Below are 22,020 nucleotides of genomic sequence, written 5' to 3'. Positions count from 1 at the left end.
AATTTTCTACCAGAGATAGTTGATGACCAGAGCATTTTTTCTATCACAAAAAATGTCACCAAGCACAAAAATAAAAATCAATACATTCGTCGCTCCTCTCAGAATTTAAAAATAAAATGTTTGTTCTAGTGTTTTAAAAAAAACCTATTTAACCAACACTAATAATTTTTGTAAATATTATATGAGTTGTATTTATTGACTTCCGTTTCGTAGATACCTATTCAAATAGTATATGGTGATGTGTGGTGTCTTGAGGTTTATATATAGGACTGCGGGAGACGGTGACAGGTAATATTACAAGTATATAGGTATAGGTATATTTTTTAATTTAGGCTAGCGGCGGTGATGCGTACGGTGGACAAACACTGAGAGAGACATAATCCTGTAAGACGTCCACGTACAAAATATAATATACACGCGTATATACAGTGTTGTGCCGTATGCTGGACATAAAATAAAATAAAAACGAACGAATCTCACTGGAATAATAATAATATGTATGAACGATTACAATGTGCTGAATAACAACACTGTTCGGCAGTGTACACACGAAATGTTTTTTCCCACATAGTAGGTATACACCTTAACAAAAAATACGTGCAAGTTTTCACAAGCATGTATGAATAATTCATCAAATATTTAAAATCTAAAGCACTGCACAACGAAACATGAAACGTTTAAGTTATACCTTATATACATCACGGTTATATGGTTACCTACTACCTGGGCAGGTATTTAATATATTATTTCTGTAACACTAGCCTAGAATAATCGGTTTACCGTTAACGCCATTATTGTAATTTGATTTGTTTTACTTAAATACGATTTCGTATAATATACATATAGGCATGATGAAGATTTGTACGGTTAGATCGATAAGATATTATGCGTAGATTGCTGCAATGAGAACAAAAGAATGAAAATGTAGATACACATCACGTCATCGTGTCGTGCATACGTATAAGTGTGTTACCACTATAGGCACTTACCAACAAAGCCCATTCATTAGAAGAAAAGCTAGGTTTTACTAATTTTACTCGGTATAAACTAAAAAGCTTGGTTTTATTCTAGATTTTACTAAAAATGTGTTGATGTTTTTGTACAAATCAGTAATTTGCTTTAATAACATATAATAAAATTTACAAAAAAAAAAAAAATTTGTACGTAAATAAACAAATTTATACATTCGATTTAATATATAACTTAATTTTTGATTATTATTAAAAATCATATTTTTTCCGTTGTATATCATTGATCAATTACTAATAATGCTTTTACAGAACCATTCATAATATTATATTTTATTCTATATATTTTGGGTACATACCGTACTTACTTTTTTTAATAAAAGCCTGATAAGATTATGCTTTTAATCTTTTACTAAGTGCGATTAGTATTTTAAACATTCGCTACATTTATACATGGCTTCGTTAAAATAACGGTTTCCACGGGTAATTGTATTTTTATTTTTTACCAATAAATGACTAATCAGTAAGAAAGCGAATGTCCGTTGATTTAAAAACGTTTTATAAGTTTTAACGTTATATAGTGTTAATCCTAGCATTAACTAATAAAGTGTAGATTTATCTAATGGTCGTGAAATCGGCCTTTGTTGGTACCTAATGTGAGTGTAGACGTTCTTTAAAAAACTATATCGACGAAATCCTGTTGCAAAATCGATTGATCGACAGGTTAGGTTAGGTTTTTTTTCTGAAAATATTGACGTTTTAACATTTTAATTTCATCAATTTCCTGATTTTTAATATTTTTCCTAGTTTCGAAAAAACTGCGAAATTATTATTATGTTTATGTCTTGCCAAAAAATGGGACAAGATAATAATAATATCAAAACATTAAAGTAGGTATTTAAATTGTAGACTATGCCATATTCAAATTACCAACAAGCCATAAAATATTAACTATTACATATTTATACGTTGGCGGACAAAACACCTTTTTTACTAAATTCAAAGTAAACAAAATACATTTGTTTTATCTATTTATTATAATTATTATAATATAACCGTATTTAATACTAGGTATAACAAAAATGTACATATTGATATTTTGTACAATAGTTATTAACTTTATTTAAAAATTTAACAATGTTGAGAAATAAAATATGACGTTTATTGCGAGCTATACTGAAACCCGTTCGCCAGCCGTACAAGCACGCGGGCCACATGTTTGATGCAATGATACCACTATAGCACTATCGTGTTAAGTAATTCGCAGTTTTTTCGAAACTAGAAAAAATATTAAAAATCAGGAAATTGATGAAATTAAAATGTTAAAACGTCAATATTTTCAGAAAAAAAACTCTTCAAAATGGTAATGCACGACGCGTTAGAGGTTGCGCGTCTGTAGTCTGCACCTATATCGCTGTGCTCGTTTACGACTAAACTGTACATCGATATAAGTATAGGTACATACACGAAAACGATCATCTGCAAACGTGCAATGATTTTTGATATTTTTTTAACAAGCCGCGATGCACACATGATGTTGGTGCGTGTGTCATATACAGAGCCCATTGTCTGAGTGTAATATGAGTAAAAAATTCCACCGTAACTGTGTCACCCGAAAATTATTTTTTAAACCTTTTGCTGCCGCAATGACGATTCGAAATCGCGTTTTGAATAGAAATACGATGCACATTCTTCAGCGGCGAACTGCGCGATTACTGATGAGGTATATAATACAACATATGTATAAAAATAATAGTAAAAAAAAAAAATGTAACGCCGTCACAATTGACATATAGTATTGTGCAAACAATGAAGAGTGCCTATGATGATTATGAGTAAAATACTCGTGTATAGAAGGTACCTGTATATATAACTAATAAACCGTCAGATCGAGACCAACAAACTTGTTACATTATTATTGTCATTTCTCACAAAAATACATCTTTTTTTAGAAAACTATATTACCGCGCTAAAAACGATTTATCGGCCGAGACCTAATTACATTAGTTTTTCGACAAGCAATAAGTGGACTTAACTGCGTTATTAGATCAAAACGTGATTTATCGATTCCAGAATAATATTTGAACGAAAATGAACCGTTTTTTGTTATATGCTAACAATATAATTATATAATTATTATAATTTTTTTTTTAAATTAGCGTCGCGGCGTAAACTGTAATTATCTTAATTAAATCGAAACACTTAGTGTAATTTTTAATTTTTTGATTTCCCATCGAAAGGTATAAAATAGTTATTCAGGTCATATTCAAAACTCAATTAGAAAAAAGAAATATCTTTACGGATTTTATCAGTTCTCTTTACTCACTGATTATTACACAGTATATGATACATAAAGCGGGAAAGGTTAATAATATAAAATGATAGACCTGTAAACTGCACTAGTGTATTATTATAATACGTTTAAACAGACGTTTAGCGCATCATGACCACAATCTATAGAACGGTTTAAGACTTTAAGAGATCGTAAAAAAAAATATACGTACATTAAATATATGTATGTATTTTATGTCTGTGTATGTGTGTGTGTTACTGTGTTAGAATAGAAGGAAGTTAATTATTATATATACTACGCCATACAGCTAGCACGTGTTCGCGAGATCCTGTCAATGTTGGAATTGCGTGCGCGGTCGATTTTATTCTATAAGAATTTGTATCGGTCGCGTGTCGTACTGTTTGTGCAATAAAAGTATTGAAAGTCATCTAGAAAGTCCATGGATGTATACCGCCCACATATACGAGTATGCATATAATTATTATAATTGTAATTTGTACATGGTGACCCGCTGTGTTTATACTCATCTGCAAATTTTATTTGTAAATCTTATTTATGAAAATAATTATAAAGTAACTATACTAACTACCTATAAGCCATTATTTTCTATATTAATAATATATAGATACATGATATCATTGATTATAAATACATTATACATAATATTATAGTGATCGCTGCTTATTGGACTCCTTTTGGGACCAGAAATTATTTAAGTCTGTTAACCGAAAGAGTCAATGAGGCGAAAGGTCTAAAAATAAAAAGATATACTAAATATGTATTGTAACACAAAAAAATTAAATTTTATTATATTCATTATTATTAATTTCAAAGTTACCTACATGTTGTCATTCATAAATAAAAAATAACATTAAAATTTGTAACGATAAAAATAGAAAAAGTATATATATATATTAAATGTAATGCATTAAGTTCATACATAAAAAAATACGTTTTCAAAAACTTAAGTACTTTTTGATGTGATGAGTCAAAGAAATCGTATTAATTGTTAATATACACGCGATAAACTCGGGAAAATGAACTAAAAAAATTGAAATAGGCTCTTAAATATATGCATTGACCCCATTAACTATAGTGTGGTGAGTGAAATAGACGTTTTTTTCCTCTTTAGTATTTTAAGTACATATACATACAGGGTAGGCCTATTTCCCAATGGGCAAATGAGTCCATTAACCGTGAGTCAAATTAGCGTCAATTACTGTACTATTGATATTATCTATATATTGTCTAATAAATAATAATAATAGTGTGCGACTAGTTTTTGCAAACATTTTTGAAAATTTATTGAAAGAAAGTTATTTACTGGAAATGAACTGCTATAGTATATGATTCCTAGATAGGCATCCTGCAGTGTGATATATATTATTATTATATATTATATACAGCCCGCGATCGGTTAACATAATAATAACGACCGCATTTCTAAACATTTTTTCTATTAATTTCCTGTGCGTGCGTATAGATTAGGTTAACCGCGTATAAACAAAAGGTATAAATGTTTATCACTGCACTACTGCAGTAATACCTATATAATACCTAAATGGGCTAATTAATACATTTTATTTCCCCACACGATATATCAAATCAAAATAAAGGAATACATTGACGAATGAAGCTATATATAGTAATGTCCGTACTTTTTTAAAATAACAAAATAAATACCTTATATGAAAAAAATTCAATGGGCGATGATAAATAGGAAAAAAATCACATAAACAAATGATGTAATGGGTTGGAAGGGAGTAGGAACAAAAGTAATCAAAGTTGATGATCATAGCATTTTTTTCTATTAAAAAAGGTGTCTTCAGAGTTTTAGACACAAAAATAAAGAAACAAAATCTGCGCACTAAGCAACAGTGGCCAAGTTTCTATGATCGACATTTTTTGAATAATATTAAAATAATCGTTTATATTGTTTTAATTCGTTATAAAATATTCAATAATATTATCATACAACGAAAAATTATGACAGCGCTTAACTTTTTTTTATTCCAATAAGAACAACTTATGAGGAACCTTTCATTAAATTTTCAAATTTTAATGATGAATATCAATAAATTTTATTATTTCATGATATTTAATGAAAATTTTAAGTATTTACAGATATCCATTTAAAAAAATAAAAAAACCAAATTTGTACAAAAATTTACTAAAACCTCAAGTACCAAAATGTTAGCCTAGATTCAATTTGTTACCAGAAACCTTCCTTCATTGGCCAAAGTTAAAGGTTATTGTATTTTTTCAACTATAAAAATTAAAATTTCTTCAGACAAAAAAGATAAAACAAAAAACAACATGCATCATTGTAAAAGTGTAAATACTAAAGTGTAATACTTACATTTATCTTTGGCTCAGAATCTACTAAACACACATCCAATTTAATTCTTCGATAACAATTAGACACCAGTAATTTTACTTGTATTTTATAAGATTTATGGCTAAAATCATTTTATTCGTCCTAACAGTTCGCGATATAATATTATCAACGTGAAAATTAACACTTATGAGTTATAACTTGTTGTTTGTCTAGCAATAATATATCTTCATTAAATTAACACTTTAAAAATAAAATTTCAATTTCAATTTAATTACATACAATTTAATATATAATAATAATGTATAATAATTTTTATATTATAAGAACTGATATTTTGAAATTGTGCGTAGTTTTACCATCTGCCTCTAAACGCCTCCGATATCTCTAACCGTCTGAAGAGGAGCTGTTCAGATGAACCCCCTTATATAATATAATCTTATCAAGAAGAGTGATGGCTATAGTCATGTGGTGACTGTGATGGTGGGATTATGGTAATATAATAATATTTGTTATTCAAAGCGACCCATTTCCTTTTGAAGGACATCTTTTCTAGACGGTACGTGTTTTTCGGGTTTAAACGTTTCATTAAAGTTACACATACAATTGTCCCTTATATTTGTATTATTAATTGCCTGATTAGTTGTGTACCTTTTCGCTATGTATTTAATATTATAATATATTACTAGATACATCATACATGCGTACGTAACAATTTCAACTTTAAAAAAATAAAATAAATTATAGCTTGAGTCCATCCAAAATGGGGACCACTGAAACCCACACCCGCTTCTACATTATTACTACTTTATTCATTAACATTTACTATAGAATTTTTATCGTAAGATTTGACTGTTTGTTTAAGCACTTTAAAAAAATATACACTTAAATCGTAAGTAAAATAATTAAGGATGAAAACACTGCAGAAAGACAACCGTTCATTTTATTTATTTTTTTTTTTTAGGGGGACAATCTATTTGTGGTGTTACATTATCTATTTTGTAGTTTACCTACGACTGCGCGATAATTGTCGTACCAGTATATTAATCGAATACAAATAAATCTTAATAATACATTAATACATTAATCTATGTATACCTAATATTTATCTAATTGCCAGTGACTACACGAGTACGGAGTATGTGCTTATAACACCGCATGATACTCGTATCATCGTACGAGATGACTAAACCTTGTTTAGTATTTCAGTGAAAAAAACAGAATTCATAGATTTTTTTTTTTTTATTAGTGGTAGGCCATACGGTTAAGTACAAGAGGTACGGTTATTATATTATTATAGTTTCGATCTTGATATTATAATAATATGACGTATACCGACATACGCGTGTCGACTATAATGGAGAGTTCGAGTAAGATTAATTGACCCGATTTGCAGAGGTCTTTTATACATCGCTCGTATTGTATAATCAAAAACCGTAATAATAATAATAACAAAAATAAATAAATGTATAGGTTTTTTCGATTAAACGATGTAAACGATTAAATTAATTGAGATCAAAAAAATAGAAATATTGAGTATTCAAGAAAAGAAGACTACGATACGATCTGTCGAAATAGGACAAGTTATAATTCATAAATTTTATTTTATACCTACATAATCTATAAGTACGTTTATTTAAAAAGTTATAAAAAATACGATTAGCACGTAATATATTTAATAGTTATTCTGATGTAAACATAATAAATAAATATTTTTTTATGTACTTTTATGATTTGTTTATTTATCGCTTGGACCCGCTAGGTTATTTTAAATTTTAATCGAACCGAATAAATGGATTTTCCGCTCCATTTAAATAAGATTATTTTCATAATTTATACACAAAAATAACGAGCGAAGATCAATCGATTATTTTCGCGTACAGAATTTCACAAATAATAGAAATAGATTATGTTCTATGTGAATTTCCAGAGGTTAATAACTGTGTTAAAATATATTAATACTTCTACGTCTTAACTGGGCTACCTCCTAATTACGCTGAAGAACACCAGAAATTATAAGCTATAGTATATTCGTGTGGCAGCACTATATCGACAAGGTAGTCATACACAATAGATAGGTAAGTACCAAGTATTCAAAATTTATATGCAGTGGGTGCCGCTTATAAGACTCACGGATACAGGGTTCAATCGCTTATTATTAGACTCAAGATCATCTGGAATGGTCCGACTGTATCCAAATTCATTATAAGAAAATTCGAATATAAAACTCACTACTTCGTTTATAATAAGACTCAAATGTCGTAAAAAAAAAAAAATGGTAGAAAATAAACATTTCTGGTTAAAAATTAGAAATGAATTAGTTTTCAAAAATTATATATTTTTATTCGTTAAGTTTTGATTCATGCTTTATAATTTGTGTATGTACAAAAAATTGTATCGCAATAGATAAAAATACAATATGAGTACGAGTAGTACTTATATTTCCGGAATATTAGAACATAATTCGAATCAAACCAAAATTAACACATTTTTTTCATAAATAATAAGTATGTACATACATAATTTATAAATTTTTATTAATATATGTAATGATTTTTATAGTTATATAATTTTAATTATTTTATTCGTTTACTAAGAAGTAATATGTCTACTATTATGTGTATTATAGTAGATTAAAAGAAAAGTATGTAATTAAATAAAATTTATAAATATGTAATTAAAATTTTTGTTTTTTTTTCCACTTTGCCCATAAGATTCATTCGGTTATAATTTTATAAGACTCACTTTGGTTCCAAAGTGAGTCTTATCAGCGGCGTACATTGTACTTGAATAACTATGCAGGAGGAGAATAAGAGATAATATATTTTTCATCATCTATCATCATACTAGTCACTATATTATATTTACCATATCAAACGCACATATTATATAACAAAGTTATTTGTATTAATTTGTATTCAAGGTTTTCACTTCAATGTCACGTAAATTAAATAAAATTTAATATTATATTTGTGTTCAATGTTATGATAGATATCAACTATAAACTATAGTAAAATATAGTTATCACTGACCGTAATCTCCTTTCTATGTAGGTATGCCAGAGATATATTTTAATTTAAATCTGATACATATTTCTCCAAATCTAACGTTTGCGATTAATTGAGTATGTGTCAATAATATATACATATAACTTTTATTTAAAGTACTTCAAGTACTTGTACACCTAAAACAAAAATATTCACAGAGTATAGATTACTATTCTTATTCTGACTACCGTCTGGTGTCTACCATCCCTTGCAATCGCATATGGCATCTATACATCTCTACAGTGATTCTTAACCAGCTGGGGGAGGGAATACATTGCAGGAAAAGTCAAATCAATCATCATAAAGTAAATTTGTTTTTAATTATTTATATTAACGGAGGAAAACCCAAAAATTAATAATAGTCAATTACCGTGTATCGCAAAACACTCTAATCTCCGCCGGGTACCTATTATAACTTTATTTTTACTTATTAAAAAATGGAAAAAAATTTTATAAAAATTTTAATTGAGTGAAATAAAAAAAGGTTGATATAAACATAAGTATAGTTTCAGTACTCAGCACTTTCCATCATGAACAATAACATTTAGTTTTTGTGGTTTTATCATTTCAATTTCCAACAATGATAAATTTAAAATGGTATCTACTTAGATACGAATAAGTATAGATATTTTTACGAGACAACCTGTTTTTTATTCTCAATAATTTATGACATTTTCTTATGCTATTTTAAAACGACTGTGAGTTATTTTGTATGGTAATGTAAACGCACCCATTCGTTTTTGTAGAACTAAGATACATATCCTATACATTGGTACTTCATGTGCGTGAAAACGTTTCGGAAATATACAATATGTGTTATTCGGTCGTAGTAATTTATACATTAAAATGATTTCAAATATATATAACATTATACCTAATAGGTGCACGTAACAAGAGATACTTATTCAGTATTGTAACGGTTGCCGTTTAAATGAAGTACCAATAGTAAGTCTATATTATGGGTGCATCGTGACATTATATACATACATATTGGTTACCCATATATATATAGGCGTAGGCGCCTATATATGTACGCGTGCATCATAAAATATATATTATATATAGTGCCTATGGGTCTATATGGGATGATAATAATTTGAAGGGAAAAATGCAGCGCATGATTTGGCCCAATAACGGAATAACGTGATATTTCGATTTGTTGGACGTTTACCGTCCGATTATTATTTACATATTTTTCTTCATTGTACGCCGTCGTTCGGTGCGCGGCACATGTGCACACGTCGCTATTGTTATTTTAATAATATAATAGAATGTTTACTCAGAAACCTGTCCGGAATGAAATTATTAATGCACTTCAAACCGCATCCGTCGTCATCGTCGTTTGCCGAGGAAGAACCGCGTTTGCTTTTCCGTCTACTTGCCGCACGTTATGTTTCCTTCATTACATATACACACGGAAAAGTAGCAGTAAACCAATATTATGTGTTTATTGATTAGGTACAGTTCGAATACACTATTATACGGAAGCATATATCCCCTGGCTCGGCCCAGCCGTCTTATAGAATATAGGTATACTTTAATTTAAAAAATATTTCGTATACATGGTTGATACCTAATTGTTATTGTGCACGCTCATTTGTATGCATATATATATTATTATTGCGTTAACTATTTTAAATAGATTACAGTTAGCAATGTTCTAAACATACAAGTTTCATTAATATAACAATGGATAATCAACAATTAACAGTTACGGTTCAATGGTTTTTTAAAAATACTTTGATTGATACAAAAAAACGCGAAAAATATGTTTGTGTTAAGAACATTGTACATAGGCTAGTATTTATAATATCAGAATATCGCATATGGATATATTCACTATATATACAATATAAATTATGATATATTATATGGTCTGCAAGAGTGTGTATAACAATATCATTAATTTTTAAAGACACAACTGATTTTTGAGGAGTTTGATGTAGGCGATTGCATTGACATTTTAATTAAAAGTAACAGCTGATGTTGCTAGATACTACAAGTGGTCTCACGACGAAGACGTATAATTATCTGTGATTATTTTATTAGTTGTTGAGCTATTACGAAATTATGTAGAAAAAGGTTTCACGTGAAAAACAAAAAACAACTATGAGTAACAATGACACAGTATAGTTATTGATAAAAAACCAAACGAAAAATAATTTAACCGTAAAAATAGAACGTTTACTCTGAAATATTATTTTTAATTTCTATTTTTTCGATGTTGCTACTTGCTAATTCGAAAAAAATAAGATTATCTTAGAAAGCATTAATTTTTCTTTGAATAACTGTTTTTCTCCATTATAATTTATAAATTATGTCGAAACTATAATACTATAAGTAGTCTAAATACAACTGCACCTAAATAGTACATAATATTTAGGTGTATTGCGACACCTTTAAATCTAAATATTAAGTTAATTTAAGCCAATAGGCATCCAATTTCCTACTTTCCATAACTACATATTTATAATTATCTCGGAATACATTTTATTTATCAAAATTTATTGGTACGGTCTTGAAGAAAAGAAGGGATCAAAGTTATAGGAAATCTTTTTTTACAAAATTTGAACTAATATGTACCTTTATGTTTAAACTCGTATTACACACTATAAATAAATCTTATAATATACCGTACTTCAACAAATAATAAAATAAGTGATACGCTTATCATTTATCTAATATATACATATTGTTATGATGCAGTAGTGTTTACCGAAAGTTGCATTACAATATGTACTTATATTATGAAGTTCTAATCGTTCTATGTATAACCGCATATATATTATTAATATAGTATAATAATCGAACAAGGAGATATTATCTAGTTAAAAAGTTAGTTATTTTTTAATTAATTTAATTAAGTCTCAAAATCATAATTATATCAAAACAATTTTGTCCAACTTGGAAAAAAATAATTGACACAATTGATATTAATACAAATAATAAATAATAATGTAAAGACTCGAACATTTATGTTGATGATAAGACAAATAACTTCACCGCGAGAATGTTATTTCATAAATCATATAGTAGATACTAGATGCCTAAAATTAGTATAAAATATAAAATGTAATGTGGAAGAGTAAAATTCAAATAGGTAAGCAAGTTAATAGTTTTAATAAAAACCAAGCACAATATGATTAATGACTTAATGAAATAGTGGACATGCAGTTAATCAAGTAACACTAAAATAACAAATACTATTACCATGGCACTAATTTGATCGCATGAAAAAAAATACATTTTTTTAATATTTAAGTACCTATTAACTATTTAATGAAATTTAATTTAATTAATTATCATCAGTAGTTATTTGTCAAATATTAGGACAGTTGAATTTATATTATAAATTGTTTCTTAAAGAAAACTTTATTATTTTATAGTAATTAATTGTCTATAGTTTATAAGCCAACCACAATAAATTATGTGACTACCCATATACATACATATATTACGATTCTGAGAATATATTCTTATAGATGCTAATTTATATTTTTGATTTATTATATTTTCATATTTAATCAAATAATTTAGTATTTATGTAAAATATAACTAATAATGTTCTTTCCTCCGATCATTCAAATCCTCAATTTTATTTTTTATAATTATTAATCAGTTATTGATTTTTAATTTATTATCATCATAATAATACTATAATATTAATATAATATCAAAGATATGCGATCTAAATTTAATTTATCCCCGCACTTATATTAATCAAATAATAAAATAAAAATGTAGACAATTTCTATTCTGAAGAATCCATTTCGTCCGAACAAAAACGTGAAATATGTTATGATGATAACATCATTGAACTCGGTTTTGACGGTAATAAAACGTTTAGACGTGTCTTTAGGTACGAAAAGTAGCTTTGAAAAATTAGTAAACAAGGTTCTAAATTCTATATAAAAAAAACACGTTTTTAAAATAATTATAAAATAACAAACTGGTATCCGACATAACATTTTATTATTAGTTACCTACTACTTATTAAATATTATCAATTAATGATATTATCTATAGTTAACTATTCTAAGCACGTGTTTTATTATTATTATTACAAAAAATAGAATTGTATAGCATTTAATGTGGCATACATTTGCATTGATAAACAACTTATACTGAAAGCCAATTTGAATGTTAATATCAAATCTATCATATTTTTTTAATGTAAAATTATTATTGAAGTTTATAAAAAAATCGTGACCGTGTATTTTTGTATTTTTTGTATTTTTTAATTGCTGTTCATATACAAATAATTTGTGAAAGATCTTGTACTAAATAGTTTGGTTATTTGGCGGGACCTAAACAATTTTATCAATATTTAAAAAAAAAAAATTAAATAGCTTAAAATAGCTTAAAATTCATTTTAAAATATTTTGAAAATTTCATTGACTATAGAAAATTATAATTTAAGTAACAATAGAATGGTTTAAGTTTCTACGAATATCAAAAATCCTAAAATCGTATCATTGTTTTACACGTAAATAATAATATAATTAACAGCCAATATTGTCAAAAAACGTGTTTCTTCATCAGACACACCACACACATAAAAACATTTGTGGAAATTTCACTTAATTTTTAAAATTTTTGTATGCAAATATTATAAATAACTTTGTGTTAAATTTTCAAATCTTAATAAGTATAAATAAAAATTATATGGTTTTATAACTGAAATAATTTATAAATTTATGCGACCTTAACGAATTTTCTCAAAATTTTAACTTCAAATGCTCATAAAAAATTAATGTAGATTTACACTCAATTTTTTTTAAAATTCTATTATTTGCAACTTCTGAAGAACATTATATTCATTTTCAAAGTTTTTAACTGATCGAAAATATTTTAAAGAAAAAAATTAAAATATGATCCGATTATAGAAATAATGATTAAAGTTTTTTTTCTTTATCCAATTGACATTAAATACGAACCATTTTTCTAATTGTATTATATTTAAATTATCATTCCAATATAGTTATGGTGTATCAAACGCATGAATGTACCTACTATATATACCCTATTTCATACGTTTTTCAACGCATATAATTATAATATTGTGCACTGTACCAACATATTACACCTATTTTCTACAATAAAGTCAGAATATATTTTGATCATAAGTTTTCTAATTCATTATTTTAATTATTCAAATTTTTAGTAATAATTATACTACGGTGTCCTTTTTATGTACTTTACACTTTGATGTTCAGAAATGTTATTTGTGTTTATATATATATATATATACTATATTTAATAAAATGCATTACACTTATTTTTATTTATGTGTTGTGTTACATGCGTTATAATATTATATTTTTTAATATTACCCCCTAATGGTTATAAGGTACTAATTATTACAACATAGTAATACACCTACACGCATACATTTGATTGTTTCAAACTATAGACGACTGATTATCTTATGAACACACTTATACCGACTTCTTCATCGATGAAGATATTCAATCACATGAAGATTTCAACTAGACATTTTTTTTGCATAAAAAAAAACACCTAGTTATAGTAATACCGAGATAACAACGTATCATAACTACTGGCATGAAAATCTTTGGAGATTGAGATTAATACGGTCATAAATTTTACCTCAGTGAAAAATGTTCGTTTTATCAACAATTACTTAAAAAATAAACTTAAATATTGAATATAGATTATAAATATACCACGCGATTTTTGTGTAAACCGCCTGGATAACTTACTATAGGCCTATCAAAAACTAGATAACATATTGGAGTTCGTGTAATGTGGACAAGTAAAAAACAGGAGGTGTATAAAACATAATTGCAAAATGTTTTAAAATGCTTTAATTTGAATATTATTTTCATAATATACGTATCATTTATAACTTTAAATATTTTTGAAGTAGTTACTTAAATATTTTATACCAATTCATATTGTATATTTGACATTTGTACATCAATAAAGTGTCTTATCCCCATTCTCATATTGTGACTTATTACCACGTTCGACTATACATTTTAACACCATAACTTACATCATTTAAACTAATGACATCATGATCGCTATACAATTTAAATGTTATAATGATTGTTTATATCACATTTTGTTTTCTTATAATGAATACTAACAGTATTTCATTAATAAATTGTATTTTGCAGCGGAAAATGAAATTATAATGTCGCACTCGAGTGACAATTTGTACGGATCGCCGTAAGCCTATATTGTTTATTAATATATTGTATATGTTGTCTATACTACGTTTATAATGTATGTATACTGTATATAGGTTGCATGAATGGACTATGCCCGAACGAGTAGTTAATGATAAATTAATAAAGAAATCATGGAGCTATGCGCGGACCTCGTGACTCGTGATATCTATACACGAATGTCCATCCGTTCTATTGTTCGGGGATGAATGCGTACAACGATAATAATAATAAAAGACGACAGTTAAACGTGAGACGAGTGTAGAAAATATAGTCATTGGCCTGATTAAAGAATATCTGTATATTAGGTATATATATATATATATATACACGTGTATGGATGAAAGTCATTTTCTTAATGCATATAAATAATATAATATACCTAGTACATTAATATTTTGTTATACTCGCCGGCGACCCAGGGCACTCAAACAGTCAAGCCATTTAAATCCAACTACGTGACGTGACCCCTGCGACATGCGATACTGCGGTAGGTTATTTATTTTATAAGAATATTGTTTACCTTTAGGAATTATTATATAAATTGTATAAAATGTAGTTTTACCATAGTTTACGATATTAAATTAAAATCATGAAGTATATATAGTAGTAAACCGAAAATAGTATATAATATGCACAATATAGTGGAGTGACAGCTGTGGTCAGAGGTTAAAATATGTATTTTTTCGTAGTGTATACCTATACGGTTTATATTAAAAACAGTACCAAGAAGAATAAAAATCATTATATGATCTATTGCTTAGAGCTATATTAACAATTTAAATTGTTCTTTTGTTTTTCGTAAAAAAATTATAGAAACCGTGATAAGCGTTGATCTTAAATTTGATTTTAACAATAATTTAATTAAGACGCATGATTAAAACATAAAATTTAAAAAAAATATGATTACGAATTTTCATAATTCTGTAGTTTGTAACCGTGAACTTTTAATTTAAAATTATGAATACAATTTTGATTTCTAGTGCAGGTGATTTTTTTTAACTGTTTACTTCCTATTTTCTCTAAGGACTGCTCTTTTAATTTTTAAACGTGGGTTATGAAGTACAAACGAATTTTATGGTGATTTCGATCTATAATTATAGATGTTGTGGCTCACAATATACCTATGTCCTATGATATATAATATATAATACATAAATAATTTTGGAGCGATATACCATGGAACCACGCAAAATATGATCATATATTCATACTGCGCGTTCGCATAATAATATATTAAATCGGTAATAGCAACAAAAAATTTCGTTCGTGGGCACTCATTATATAATTTATTCAGTTACACGTTTTTTCCATTAAAACTAACCAGTGTAAGAAATGTCATCATCTGATGATACCTCCCATACCATTTGGTTTAATACTTTATAACTATGCATACCTATAGCTATACCTATAAATAGTATAAATATAGGTACCTATATATACAGCATTACAGTACCGTCATTTAAGAGGGGATTTGGCAAAAACAAAATTCTCTCGGTATAATTACAAAAATAGGTCGATTATTGATGATAAATGATGGCCTATCTCAGAAACTAAACATTTTTATAATTTATATTTCATAGATTAATTGGATGTAGAAATAAAGCGTTGCAGTATATAATAATATTTACATATTTTTACATTCAAATTTTGAAAATATACATAACATTTCTTAAAATTACATAGCTAACTTTGCCATTATTGTGCATAATGTGCAGCTCGTGTACCTGCTCCGTTCCCTTTAAATACAGTCCAAATGACAAATTACCCATTACCTATATTCATATTGCAGGTCATCGCGTTTTCATATTATAATATAACTAATAACCTGTACAACTATTATAAATTAATCGTTGATTTTCGTCGTCCGGTTAGGTTAGGTTAGGATCTGACACGGTTGTCCGGTCGCTGAAAACTGTCGCGCCCATGATTACCTATTTTTTACGTTCCGTTATACGAGAACATTATTATAGGAAATTAGGGACGAATGACTACGACGGACCATCTATACTTAACATGCATTATGCATAGCGCCCAAACGTGGTTGTCGTTTTATCAGCAAAACAAGTTTTTACACAGATTCTAATATTCTATATAATAATAATAATTCATAATAATATTAAGTATATAATAACGAGCAGCAGTAGGCAATATTCTTAGGTTTGTTATTTACGCTCAGCTATATATACTTACCGCAACCGGTGTCCAGTTATTAATATGTTCGCATATAAGTACGTATAGGTTGGTGCCGCCTATATAAAATTATCATTTTATACGTCGTCGTTTCGATGTGGAAGCGTGTACGAGACAATGTCACAAACAGCAGCAGATCGTATGGCCCGTATAGGTATATATAGCATAATAATTACGTAGATGTTACGCTATAATAACCACAATAACGGTAGGATAGTTTACCTACGGTTCGAAATCGTTAAACGAATTTGCATAAAATCCGGGTACATAAAAGAGATTGAGTAAATAATATAAACGCGTCTTGTATGATTATCATAAATATTATGGCAATAGCGCATGAGACTCTACGGGTTTGATGGCGATATTATTATTACGGAAAACTCTATACGAGCGTTAAGGTTAACTACTGCAGAGGGCTCATTAGCTACAAGGAGGACGGTACTAAGCGATGTGTAAAAGTTTATGTATATAGTTTCTTGAAATTAGGCTCACTCGCATTCTATGCACACGATGAGTAATTCATATAATAATTTGAACATCACTATGAAAGAAAAAGTACCTTTTATTTAACTGGCGTCGCGAGTAAATTCTTATAACATTAATGTCAAAAAACGTAATTCCAAGCGAAATTTACAAATTTAATAACGATAAAAACATATAATAATCATGCTTAAAAACAAAAAACATGGTTTTAATAGTTAATACGTGTTTCATAGTACCTACGTACTTTTTTCTTGTACGCTTACCTATACCTATATATAGGTACCATGTAAATAAATAATTGAAATTGTAGTAATTTTTATAATTTTCAATCGTCAAGATAAACGGTCAAATATAAGTGGGTAATAATATTCCGTTTCATGACCGAAATTATTTTTAAGTGTAATAAATTAATACATTAATATAATCATAATCGTGAACGGTTAGTAGAATTATATATTTATAAATACTGTTAATATCTCAATTTAAGACTTACAATTATTTAACTTTTTTGAGCCTTTATTTATTTTCTTAAATTTAAAGTCATATCGGTATCATTATAGCAATTTATTCTCACCATATTATACATACCTACATTTAATATTTATGTAGTTTAATATAAAATACATAAAATGCATTTTGTGGATACATTTAGTTCTAATCAGTACGAGAATTCTGTCTGAATATTATTATTACTGATATCCGATACTCGGTGCGGCCGTCCGCGCAGCGAGCATTTATCATATTCAATTAAAATATAAAGTACCTATTTGTATCATAAGTGTGCGCGGGTTTTATATGGAAGCATAACCAGTCTTAACGACTCGCAAATTGATAATAACTTTATAAGAACCATTAAACGGGGTGAACAAGTTGAACCTTAACTGAAGAAATCGTGACTATACAATATGATCTAATTACCGTTCTGAAGGAATATTTTTCACCTTCTTTTTCCGATAGCTGAAAGGTTAACCTATGTTATTTTGAAAAAAAAATATTTGCGCTGTTTGATATAGGTAAAAAAATGTATATGTACATGTAGGTTTTGTGTGTTTAATTGACCTACTTAAAGTTTTAAAATCACCAAATTTTCTAATTATGTATCAAATTGTATTTAAATACAATTGTTTGGTCAACTGATACAATTTTTATATATGAAAAAAAATTTTGAGTTTTAATTTATTTACGGGTTTTCTTTAAACTTGAAAGTTAGTCAAACTCGTCTATAGATAGCTTTTTTATACTGCTTACTAAGAAATTGAAAATATAACACATACAATTAGTTCTTAAAAATAAAGCTACGTTTATAATAGTTAATTATTTGGCGATATGAATGTATACTTTGGTCTTTGTCTGCATGATTAATCACGAAAACAACTTTAAATTTCCAATATGGCTGAGTTTAGACTTAAGTTGGGTAAAAGAAATAACTTCGAATTTTTACGTGTTAGTGCGACTAGTTCACCTAATTACTATGAGTGTACACCAAATTTAATTTTTCTTCGAATCATCGCAAGATTTTTCATGTACCGATCATTTACTTTTAATTACCTACTACGAGAGCATCGAGTTATTGAAGATTTGAATCAACAAGAATTGACTATAATATAAAAATTATTTATGTATAATATACAATACAAGAGAATTATCAAAATAGATTTATTTTAAGCTATAAATAACACGAAACTAAACACATGATACGTCGGTGCTTGGTGTTTGTTGTCTTATAAATTAATAACAGTTGGTGAAATTATATGAATTATAAAATATAGATATGCGGTTTATACTTGGAATAAATTAAGTTCAACCATTTACTATAATAGAAAAATAAACTACTATCTAATTATTCTAATAGTAAAATAATTAATAAATATATAATAAGATATTCTTAGAAATGTAAGTTTAAACGGCTTCCCCTGTTTTTCGAGTACAATAACGATTGATCGATGAATTAAGAAAAAAAATCCACGATGAAGCGCACAGTACACATCTGCACACAATGCCCATAATAACCTATAGTAACTATACACTGCAAAGCAAGTCCCTGATTTTTATTTTTTTATGTTTAAAACATTGCAAATGTTTTTCATGAAATTACCAAAGGCACAAAGTTATTTGTTTTTACTTAAATTAAAACCGCCAGATTATGCCCAAGTAATAATTATTCAGCTTCTCAGTAAAAAATATACATAACTTATGTAGTGCGCGAAAGCTACAATATAGTAGTGTTATAGATGAAAAGTGAGTATATATTGTAATTTTTAGATATCGCCACGGTTGTGTGCACATAATAATATTATAATGAATCTTATGTCATTGTAATTAGCGTTTTTCGAATATTATCTAAACAGATCGATGAAATGTCAAATTATATGTAAAAAATACATGTTATATATATGTCTTTATTTTTGACGGGTAATTATTTTATTCCAATTTTATTTTATCGTATCTCATTCGCAAACTGTTTGAAAATAAATTCCCTGTCCCAATCACGTTGTGATATAGGTATAAGTATTACAATTAATATAACACGTTCGCGCTCAAGTCCAGATCAACCTTATCGAGAGCCCCATATGAATTAATAAAAATAATATTGTGTACGATTGTTTTTTTTTTATCTATATATTCATAAATCATTAAAAATAAGCCGTATAATTATTGATTTACTTTGTAAACTTTTTCTAAAACACACTTTTGTATCAGACGTTTGTATCAAATGATTTCTCATTTTACATTGAAAATAATTTTAAATCCTATCAACAAGGCTATTCAGAGATATCGAGTATTTTATTTTCCAAACATTAATTTTTTTTAAAACATAAATAAATACAATTGTTGTTCATTTATGACATATTAAAGTATAGTAATAATCATTAATCAACGCGCGGCTGCAAAATAGTAACCACTCGAAAGAGCTCAAGTGTCATTGCGACTCGATCCCTTTTAATCGACGCTCGGATGTACCTACTCGCCCAGACAGTAAAATATATAATTATACCCACCACAACGACAGTGCGATAATCTAATATTGGTATTTTAGGTATCCGACGTACCCGAGTTGGCGTTCTTCTGCGGCACCGCGGCGTACGACACGCAGGCGCCGGTCTCGTACGTGACGGCGGCGCATTGGTCGTCCGACCTGCAGGCGTCTATGCACTGCGGCAACGTGAACAGGGCCAACTGTTCGCGCATCGCGTGCTTGGCCGCCGGACTGGCCGCGTACCCGGTGAGCAGTTCGAAGCTGACGTCGCCGCCGTCGCACTTGAGCGACGCGGCCGAGACGACCAGCAGCGACAGTGCCGCCGACAGCGGGGCGAGTCGCCGCGGGTGCGGGTGCATGGCGTCGCGATTAAAGTCGCAGCAGCAGCAGCAGCAGCAGCAGCAGTAGTTCTTTCCGCCGCGTTTGAGGGCGTCGACGCGATCGCCCGTATATATATATAAAGTGTATCGAAAAAGGATATTATTGTGTAGCGCGCGAGATTGAATACTATTTATGACGCGGTCGTGTCGTGTTTTGATGGTATGCGATGTGGGTGTGTATAGCTCGTAGTGCGGCGTGCGCGTGATGGGGTGTGTGGAGGTCGCGCGACGTCGGTGCCGCGGAGAGCCGAATGAGACTGACGCGTCGGAAGAGTCACGAGTGCGATCGACTGTGGTCCGCAGGCACGTGGTCGCGGCGGCCGCGGTTTCCGGGAGTCGAGAGCGGGAGAGAAGAACCGCTGGCAGGCGAGCCGCCTCCGCCGTCTCTCTTCTCTGCCCGACGGTTATACATCATTATTATTATTATTATTATTCGTGTTTCGCGTTTAATACTGTATATATATTTATTTATTTTTATTATCATTATTCATTATACATTTAATATTACTATGCCAATTGTCGAAATAATAGACGCGTATTAGCTTCGCACAAACAAATAATAACAACGACTGCGTCGACACCTCGCTGCAGCCGCGGACCGCGGGAAACGCGAGCGAATGACCTAATAGAAACCCCGTTACTGCGAATCGTAAATAATAGGTAACAAATTATTTCATTTCCACTATTATCGCATTACCCATCTCACCTGTGAAGATAACATAGAAATATACGTATAAAGATATACGAACAAATATTGTACGCGTATTGCGTATATAGGTGGGTGTAGGTGAGTGTCGACAACATTAAAATATACAGTGTCGTAGTGTCTCTCTCCGTCTCCTCGTGTTCGAAATTAATGACCAAAACGTTATGTTTAGAGGTGTATGCGGCGTGTCCCTAATAAATATCGGGAAATACGTTTCAACGCCGCGACGATGCCGCTACTGCGTGTACGCATACAGTTTCAATAACAGGCTTATTACTTGCAGTCGACATTAACCCCGCACCTACAAATCATTGAAATGTCTTAATACATTAATTTACTACAGTTTATTTATTTATCTGTACTATGCAATATATGACATGTGCCAAGCATTTGGCAACAACAACAAACTTTATTTAGTGACATTTCTAAAAATATTAATAGATT

The 22,020-nt window shown here is 29.0% G+C and overlaps 1 protein-coding gene across 1 annotated transcript in view; it reads right to left on the bottom strand.

Moving 5' to 3' along the window:
• LOC113558838 overlaps positions 1-20,849 on the bottom strand; it is a 53,326-nt gene extending 32,477 nt beyond the window's left edge. The window contains exon 1 of the mRNA XM_026964408.1: positions 20,564-20,849. Within this exon, the coding sequence (XP_026820209.1) occupies positions 20,564-20,849 (286 nt within the window). The remainder of the gene's footprint in view (positions 1-20,563) is intronic.
• Between the last annotated feature and the right edge of the window lie 1,171 nt (positions 20,850-22,020).

This window comes from Rhopalosiphum maidis, chromosome 3, assembly GCF_003676215.2.
Source record: "Rhopalosiphum maidis isolate BTI-1 chromosome 3, ASM367621v3, whole genome shotgun sequence".
NCBI lineage: Eukaryota > Metazoa > Arthropoda > Insecta > Hemiptera > Aphididae > Rhopalosiphum > Rhopalosiphum maidis.
This window is presented reverse-complemented; position numbering and strand designations above follow the sequence as displayed.